The sequence below is a fragment of the Telmatherina bonti genome (genome assembly GCF_933228915.1).
Source record: "Telmatherina bonti genome assembly, chromosome: 1".
In the NCBI taxonomy this organism is placed as follows: Eukaryota; Metazoa; Chordata; class Actinopteri; order Atheriniformes; family Telmatherinidae; genus Telmatherina; species Telmatherina bonti.
In genome coordinates, this window is record NC_136619.1 from 21,099,017 (window position 1) to 21,108,979 (window position 9,963).

Genomic DNA, 9,963 nt, shown 5'->3' on the forward strand with positions numbered 1-9,963 from the left:
GAAAGAACTTAAATTTATCGACGTATATCGTAAAACTACACGATTAAACTCTCCATGTTTTGGAATTTTAATCGCTTTTATTGAATATACTCCTCTAATAAATGCTGCGTGACAAATGACGGAAATCTTTATACAGGCACAATTACGAACACCTACAACAAAGACTTCAAAGATCGTATGTTGAACAATCATGCATTCCTCTGAGTTTTCTTGCATTCCTTAAAACATGTGGACACGGCAACAACAAACTATCTTTGAAGTTTGCCTACATAAATAATGTATGAAGTTAAATTACGAACTCAAGAAAAGGAAATGATATATCAGTCATCCTTATTAAATTTTAGATTTATTTTAAATGTTAATAAAAATAACTTTTCCATTTTAAAAATCAATTTAAAATTAAGATTTTCATTTTTATGAACATTTGAAAATACATATATATATATATATCTATATCTATCTATATCTAGCTATCTATCTATATCTATCTCTATATATCTATATCTATCTCTATATATCTATATATCTATCTCATATATATATATATATATATATATATATATATATATATATATATATATATATAATATATATATATATATATACACACACACACACACATATATATGTATGTATGTTTTTTTTTTCACATTGACATTTTTTTAAATACCTTCCTATGTAAATATTAGCCTTCCGTAAGCCAACGATAAAGAATAGTCACAATGTTTAAACAGAACATTATTTATAAGCCAAATATAGAGAAAGTCTTTTTCAAAACAGGTTCAGTATAAATCTGCTTTATTCATGACTCATTTTCGCTATATATTTGGGTTTGGTGTATACAGTATATACACATTATCACTCACTCTCTCTCTCTCTCTCTCTCACACACACACACACACACAGTCACACAAACAGACAATGGCATGTGTAGACAAACATGCAATAGATAAGACAAGGCCAGAAAGTGTTGGCTTGAAAGTGTTTCTTTACAACTTATGACAGCACTTCAAGATAACCCAACAAATCTACCTGAAAAGTGTTCAGAAAAGACAAAATGCATGTTATGCAAAGGGAAATAAGAACAATTTGCAAATAAATTATATACCATTCAAATTATAGAAATCCAGTCTACAAGATCAAAACTAAAGTGAATGAAAAAAAAAATGAAATGCAGATCACCATGTTCAAATATGCCAGTAATGAAATGCAATAAGGGACAATCACTCACATACAAAAAAGACAAAAAGCATAAATATTGTACACTGAAGTTGAATCAAAATATGTAGTGATATAAACAACAGTATTATGTTCACTGCCAACTCAGAGCTCTGAGGTGAAGTTGTCCTTGAGTAATGTTCAGTTTCAGCATCCATGCTCCTTTAATACAAAGTTAAGCATTGGAGAGGAAAGTTCAAACTGGCCATAGATCAGAGCTGGAGGCAAAAAAAAAAAAATCCACACAGAACTGACAACAGTGTCTTAAAGCAGGACCTAAACTGCAGGTCTTAGCATCACAGTGGAACATTGTTGGATTTTACAGTATGTGGGAAGTGAGTCCCTTCCAGTGCTTACAAAGGAAGTCATGAACCATTTTTTACATCAGTATTCTGCATGTATGAAACCAGAACACTCAAAAAGCTATTACCCATTAAGAAAAAAGGAATTTGAAACTGACAAGAACTACAAATTCATAGTTAGATGATCTTTGCTGACAACTTCTTTTATAACTAGGATCTTCAGGTAAAGTTGGCTGCAAGATCCTTTCTTTTATTTTCCTTTTTAAAAAGCATTGAACTGCAGAAACTGGACAAAACTTTCTCAGAAATCAGCTGACAACCACTTACAGGTTCACAGCACTGATATTTTTTGTAATATGGGCAAACCAACCATTAAAACAGCAGCAGGTCAGATATAAGCAGACAGGATCAACAGCGTGCCTTTTTGCCAGAGCAGCTGCAGATTTAAGCACAGACATCACAGCTTTCAAATACATCTTGTAACCTCACGCACACCTGCTGTATCAAATATCATCTTAACAGTATGCTGAAATTTTATGTCTGTGCATGGCTTTTGGAACGACACTCACTCCTCAATTAATTGACCAGTTAACCAAAACAATACTAACTAGCTGACAATCTGATGATCAATCAACAAATTTTTAATTATCTTTAAAAAAACAGTACTAAGCATTGTTTTTGTCTTTTCCAGTCTAACTTTTTGCCGTTTCTCTCCAACATATAGTTGTATATTAAATATAGAAAGGTAGGCAGGAAGAGATCTGCATATGCCTAAGCTCTGACAATTAGTGATGGTCACATTTGTTTCCATTATTGACTTGGTGATAAATTGACAGTTATTGTTCGAAATTATATCAAATAATTTAAATGATCTTATGATATAAATGATGCTGAAATGTTTATGCCCATCTTGAATCAATTTTCCTGAATGAGATGAGTAGTGGATATTAGTTTTTAGCTGAATATTAACGGGTATTTGTAGGATTGTTTCTCTATAAAGATGGCTGCACTTTATTCCCTAATTAAAGCACAAATTTGTTCAGGAAGAGTCTGTAAACTGTTGTAACATACTTACAGTAATTAAAGTGGTTAACTAAAACTTGTGATTTCCCAGCTCAATGGAAGCACAACAGCCCAACGTCTGATGTTGTGGATAAATACAGAGCATGTGTGTTGCCTCCTTTGTTCAAGGTAATCCCTCTCATCCGGTAGCTCATCCAGACGCTATGAAGCTTCACTTGGTCGGGGTTGATGGAGGAAAGATGTGATATAAAGTCCATGATTGGTGCTATTCAGAAGGCAAACCACAGAAACTCCTTATGCAAAAGACAACTGATGTGGTGGTCTGTAACATTGTCCTTTTTCTTTTCGCCTTTGCTCCTATTTGATATGCATTTAGCAAACAAACTGTATGGCTTCACATGTGTGCTTGAGAGTGTGTTTAGTCCAAGGAGCCAGGATCAAATGGGCTGTCTCACTGCTTATTACTTGTTATGAGAGCTATTTTGCATTGTTTCCTGACATTTTAGCATTCAGCAGACTTGTATCATGACCCTTGGGTGCATCTGTATGCAGGTGTGTTTCAGTCCTTAGGGGAGGGTGATGGTGGGCAGCTCACATTCAAAGTTGTGAAATGGTGATGAGGACTTTTGAGGGTAAGTTATGTGTATTAATGTTTACAGACTTTTCTCAGTCCATGGAGACAGTGGTGCAGCCCTCACACCTCTGGCTGTTCAGCAGTGAAGAGCTGCAATGTGTTTGTGTGTATTTCTCAGTTCATAGCGTGGCCTTCACATCTCTGGCTGCTCTGCGTTTACTGGCTGGCTTCGGGGCTCAGGTGACTCATACCGCTGGTGGAAGTTTCTTTTCCTCAGCTTCTCTGGAGCTTTTCTCCACAAAACAATCTCCTAAAGAGAAGAATAACGAAAGCACAGTTATTCACAATATAGTGATAAGCACATTTAAAATATTTTAAATCTAGTTGACTATAAGGAATGCACAAAGTATCTGATAAGGTAACTGTATACAGGTTTTAGTACATGTATACTGCAACTTCTTCAGAAGAGGAAGTTCCAAAATGAAAGATTTCTGATATTGCTATTCTACTGGATGGTAGGTGTTACAGTCCCTGAGATCTCTCCTGCAAATTCAGGCAAATGTCATCAGCAAGAGCAACACCTCAATTTAACTAAAATTAGATTTCAACTATTTGTTGTTTGTAATTCAACATTTTCCACGATGATGATGATTTTTTGATCTTGAAAGGTCAAACCTATACAGCTGGTGCCGTACACTTTAAGCTTCAGTTAAAAGGTTTGCTTCATTTTGCGTACTTACCAAATGCAAACAAACCTTGGACTTATAAAAAACTATAACTTTCTGTTTAAATCAGAATGATAAAAAAGTGCTGTCTTGTGGCTTAAAAAAAATATTCACGTAAAACAAACAAAAACAAAATGAATGAATGAATGAATGAATGAAAAGAAACAAAAGCTAAAAAAAAATTAAAATATTTCACTTCACTGCAAACGTCAGCCTTTGGTCCTCATTTAAAACCTGCTCAAAACTTGGATTTAAGTAATTAGCTCTCTTATGCTGAGTGTTTTACCTGTTGTTTGAAGTATCTTCTGTCCTCCTCATCCACCAGCACCAGATTGAGAAAGTAGCGTACAGAAAACTTCTTGTTGACGTCCCTCATGGTAGGTGTCAAGTCATATCCTGTAAAAAATAAAACACAGGTTGGGGTAAGTTATTTTTCACAAGTCAAGACAGATTCTACTACTGAAATTATTAAAGAAAAAAACATTGTGATAATGTGAGGTCAAACTTTTGCAACCAGTGTGGACCATCTGTCCAAATGCTAAAGACACAACAAAGTCTCACCTGCTAGGAAGAGTCTTATTGGAATTGATTCTCCTTTTACAGGAGCACCATCCATGATCTCATACTTCGCGACAGTCTCTGTCTCTGTGGTAGTACTGGGGCCTAAAAGACAAGAAAAGTGGACAATAGTTTAATTACAGGGGTAGGATAAATATAAAGCACGATAAAGTGGATAGAGGCTTGAGAGCCCATAAATAGAAGTACACTGCAGCTACATACATACATACACACACACACACACACACATATATATAAAATATTGTATCATATCATAATCTTACCTATGCCTGTTATCTCCTTCTTGATAAGCTGTAGCTCCATGTGTTGGATCTTGATCCTGACCAGCAGGAAGTAAATCTTCCCAACAATTACATCCTTCAGGTGGTATCTGATAGACAGATCAACATCAGAAAAATGTCCAGGTCTTGCTTGGATTCAGGTTTTCAACACTGGTCACTCTAATTTAGATAAAGTAACTAATGTTTATCTTACTTGGATTTATTATATTCAAACTCAATATGAAGACAGTCTTCTATGCCGACCTCCATCTTGATTGAGTTGTTAACATCTGGGTAGGTGGCTAACTGGTGGACAATTAACTCATATTCTTTCACCAAGTCTGACAGACGGCGAACTATTGTCACTCTGAGGAAATATCTGAAAGAAGAGCAAACCATTGGTCCCACATCTACAAAAAAACAAGGCCACATCACAAATGGACACAATCTGTGTATCCAAGGCATGCAAACCAGCTGTTTGCTTTTTAATTTGCGTCAAAACATGTTGTTAGCGTACCTTAGCCTGACATTCGCTCCGGTGTAGGACTCATAAGGCTTCTCCACCTGCATGAACTCAAAGTCGTAGCTTCTGTTCTGGGTGAGTTCTCCTGGTAAAGCCAGCTCTTTCACCAAGTCCACAAACTCATGGGTGTTGCTCTTATCAGAGAACAGCTCTGAATAACAACACAGAGGATTTAGAGTGATTAGTGTTCTAAGTGGTGAAAACATTCAAGACAGTTTTACCACCAAACAAGGTTGAATATAAACATATTTTTTAACTCAATTTCAGACCATTGAACTCCATAACCTTTTTCTGTTGAAAATACTGCATGGGGAGGAGTTAGCACTACTGTGACAGACTGCAGATAGTGACCACATGCCTAATTAAACCTTTAAGCCACACGAGAAAGTAATGATATATCGTTGTGGCAAAGAAATAGTTCTGTAGCTACAAAAGCCAAGATGTAGCACTCTACAAACATTGTATATTTAGCAGGAAATCAGAGATTAAAGAAAAAAAAAAAGAAAAAAAAACACTCACCAATCTGTCCCACAAATTCAATGCGGATGCCCTGATGCTCCAGCCGCTTTCCTCCCTGCTTCACATTTAGATTTACCTGCAGAGGAAGCATTTGTTGCGACACCAACAAATGTAAAATCCAACAATACTGACAATTCAGTGGACTTTGATACTCTATCACCAGAAATTGAAGAACATATAAAAAAATCTTTCAGGTTAACCTGCCCTTCGTCAACATTCATTTATGTCTTTGCAAATTGATCACATTTATTTTCATGATCACACAAAGGGATTTTCTAAGAATCTCAAATAAACATGATAATCCACCTGAAGATAACATTTTCCATAACAACAGCTTGATTAATTTTAAAATGACAAAAGTCATTCACGCAAATAACATCTTAAAAACACAACTGAACAGATAATTATTTAATGACACAGATGTACTAAATGCTGCGTTTGTTGCACCTAAATATACAATCTTAACTCCTTCTGAAGCCAAATAAATCTTGCACTCTCCATTCAAAACAGTTTTAATTTCCCACCAGACTCAGTTAGGGAGACACACACCTAAGATGGACCTTTCTATAGCAGAGAAATACATTTTACCTTGGGTGAATGTTCACTGCTAATAAGATTAAGAACATATCAAAACATGCCGTGTGTACGATCTTTTACACTCAACTTTGTGGAGTTCTGCTTCATAACCAATGCAATTTGGAGTTTACCTTGCCAGACACAGATTCTCCATCATAGAAAAGGTAGTGTTTCTCAACTTTACCATCTTCTGTCTTCAGCTCAGCTGTCTTTCTGTTCTCTGCATCATTCAGCAGTATATCTATCTCACATACCGGCCCAAACAAACCACCCAGGAAACTCTGGAAAGACAGAAAACATCATAGAAAACAGTATGTCACTGACTTCGTCAGGGCCAGCATTAAGACCATATAAGATGTGCAAAACTGCTCATTAGTTTATCAAGTCAACATTCTTGAGACTCTTTCAGGTTAAGGTTCAATATTATGTCAGTTTGTAAATGACTGAAATAAAACTAAACATAACTAAACATGACTGGGCTGAACAATTGATGTCATAGCTTGGTCTGCATTGCTGGCAATAGGTCAGATTTGTTTCCAGAGAGGGTTGGACTCTAAAGTTGCCCTTCGACACTAATTCTGTTCATGACTTTTATGAACAGATTTTCTAGGCCCAGCTGAGGTGTTGAGGGGATCCAGTTTGGTGGCCTGAGGACTGGATCTCTGCTTTTTGCAGATGACGTGGTTGTGTTGTCTTCATCTGGTCGTGATCTCGCTTGATTATTTTGCAGCCGAATGTGAAGCGGCTGGGATGAGGATCGGCCCCTTCACATCCGAGACCATAGTCCTCGCCCAGAAAATGAGGTCCTGCCCCATGTGGAGGAGTTCAACTATCTTGGGGTCTCATTCATAAGTGAAGAAAGGATGTAGCGTGAGATTGACAGGCGGATCAATGCAGTGTCTGCAGTATGGCAGACTCTGCAGTGGCCTTTTGTGGTGAAGAAGGACCTGAGCCAGAAGGCGAAGCTCTTTATCAACCAGTCAATCTATGTTCCTGCCGTCACCTATGGTCACAAGATGTGAGTAGTGACCGTATCAACAAGATTGCAAATAAAAGCAACTGAAATGAGTTTCCTCTGCAGGGTGGCCGAGCTCTCCGTTAGAGACAGGGTGAGACACTCAGTCAGTTGGGAGAGCCTCAGAGTAGAGCCGCTGCACATCCACATTGAGAGGAGCCAGTTAAAGTGGCTTGGGCATCTGGTGAGGAAGCCTCCTGAACACCTGCTTGGTTTTCTCCTGCGAGAGGAGACCGAGGGAAAAACCAGGACAGGCTGGAGGAATTGTGCATCTCAAATGGGCTGGAAATACCAGCTGAGAAATCCACCACCACACCCTCCTTGAGCTGGTAAATGTGACTGGGAAGAGGGAGGCATGGCCGTAGGCTGCTTCCCTGTGACCTGCCCCCAGATTAGCAACAGAAAATGAATGGATGAATGGATGGTGTACTTTTTCCAGCCACAAAAGTTTGCACTTTGGGCAGACAAATTGTTTACACAGTAAATCCTGGGATTGCATGTGCACACAGTGGGGTGTGGTAAAAACAAACAAAAAAAAAAAACTAACAACCTGAGCTTCACAGTGAAGAAAAAAAAAAAATCTGTTTTGATGTGCACATAGCTAACATTCATGGGTGTCCTCTGACACAAAGCAGACCGAGCTGGAACCTATCAAATCTCCATGTTCAGGAAAAATGACAATGTTCCTCGTTTCCACAACCACCTAATTAATTACCCACAGCACGGCGACACATTTTTCCCCATTAGTTGGTATAAAGTAATTAATTCGTGTTTCAGCATGCAGGGGTGGAAAACATTGGAGGAATCAGCCCAGTCATCAAGATGTCAAAAGAAAATCAACTCAAGCAATCGGTGTGTTACATAAGAAATCCTTAACTAACAATACATTTATTGTTCGCTAACCCATACTATAGGCAAACTTATCCTTAAACCAATAAGCGAACAACGTCTTGATTTAAGGAGAGCTGCTGCTAGTTTTCACCGAGCATGTGACGGTACAACTTTGCATTTCATTCAGCTAACAAGCAACGCTAGCTAAAGTCAACTTCTTCATCATTTTAGCCCCCCTGAGGCTCCAATTGAGAATTAGATTGAATTAGCTTAGCTATTCATAATCACTAAAAACAGGCAGAACTGTTTAACAAAGCTGCTAGATTATCAGAAAGTCAAAACATCTGAGGAACACGGCCTCATGCTAACCCTCCCAACCCAGCTAGCTCATTTCTGTTCCATTTAAATATTAAATATCTGCTGCTACACAAAACTAGGCGCTGCTGTAAACGACGACTTTATAGGGGGGTTATGAATAAACGCTGCAACCACTTCTTTGTTGTCGGGGTATTTTGTGTATGCTTTTCCACTTACCATCTCGCCGTCTTGACAGTTAAAGCTAACAGCTAGCCTCGCTCTGTTCAGCCAGTCAGTCTAAACGGGGGGAGGGAACACAGCCCAGCGTCATGTGACTCGGGTCACGTGTGCACGTAGGACAGACGGGGCTGAAATCGCCCACAGCACTCATAGTAAAAGCAGAAATAAACCAGTCACATTTATTTATTTATTTATTTATTTATTTATGTTTCTAAAGTGAATGAAAAAGTCTGGATCTGCTTTAGTCCAATGCACCAATTTTAACTTAAAAGCCGACTTGATTTATTAACGACCTTAGTTGTTATGTAAACATTAAAGATTTTATGCAAATATTAACCAGATGATGATATTCGCACATGAATATGATGCAAATGTCTAAGGCAGTTCATCAGTGCTCCCTGCTGGACAACATCAGCAAGGGGAGGCAAATTTATTTTATTTCATGCTTACGGCAATCCAGTGCTGTACATCATCAAAAGAAACATTCAGATGGACGTAAACACACAGAGTTACATATTTAAAACACATGTATTGTACATATGTGAGAGAACAGATGTAAAAAGAAAAACTGTATTTCTATAAAACAGTGGCTATATCTAAAAATATATATAAAAATTAAAAAATTAAAATTAAAATTAAAAAATCAACTCTATATATAAAATTTGTACTCACACAAAGCCATTTTGAAGATATAAGAACCAGATGGATGCGTTCCCTGTCTTTGGTAGCAGCTTTCTGGATCAGTAGTAGTTGTTTTATCTATGATTTATAAATCAATGAATTCTAATTTTGGTATATAGTATTGTTCTTAGTATTTCAGTTTTGCAGCATGGTTGGATATCTTTAATAAACTAGAAATAGCCATAAAGTTTTTTTTAAATTGGTCCTCAGTGAGGTTGTTCTTGGTTGGATCTTGTGATACTTTCCCACGTGAGGGAGCATCCTCAAAAGGATTGCACCAACAACACAAAAATCCAACTGGGACGTGATGAAAAAGAGCCTAACAAAACATAGGTATAAATATTGACAACTTACTTATTTGTCCACTAATTTAGTTTTAATTTGACAGAAATACTGAGTCTGAAAGTCTAAAGGCTTTCATTAACCTTTAAAATCCCACTCTGCTTCAACCAACAAAAGAAATCGTCAAATACAAACTATTGCATAAAGAATTATTTGTGTGGGAGTGCTTTTATTTAACGACCAATCCATTCAGAAATCCTGCTAATTCAAAGATTAGTTATGATGAAATGCACAGTGAACACTTTATTGTTGTTATAA

General features: G+C 37.2%; 1 protein-coding gene across 1 annotated transcript; it reads right to left on the minus strand.

Annotated features, from left to right (window-relative positions):
- Positions 1-822: 822 nt before the first annotated feature.
- On the minus strand, positions 823-8,758 carry vps26a (VPS26, retromer complex component A). Its single transcript, XM_079238410.1, has 9 exons — positions 8,680-8,758; positions 6,431-6,580; positions 5,724-5,799; positions 5,199-5,355; positions 4,896-5,060; positions 4,685-4,791; positions 4,404-4,505; positions 4,129-4,238; positions 823-3,427 (listed from the first exon to the last, which is right to left on the minus strand). The coding sequence occupies exons 1-9, from the start codon at positions 8,680-8,682 to the stop codon at positions 3,311-3,313; spliced, it is 987 nt and encodes a 328-aa protein (XP_079094536.1). The 5' UTR covers positions 8,683-8,758; the 3' UTR covers positions 823-3,310.
- Between the last annotated feature and the right edge of the window lie 1,205 nt (positions 8,759-9,963).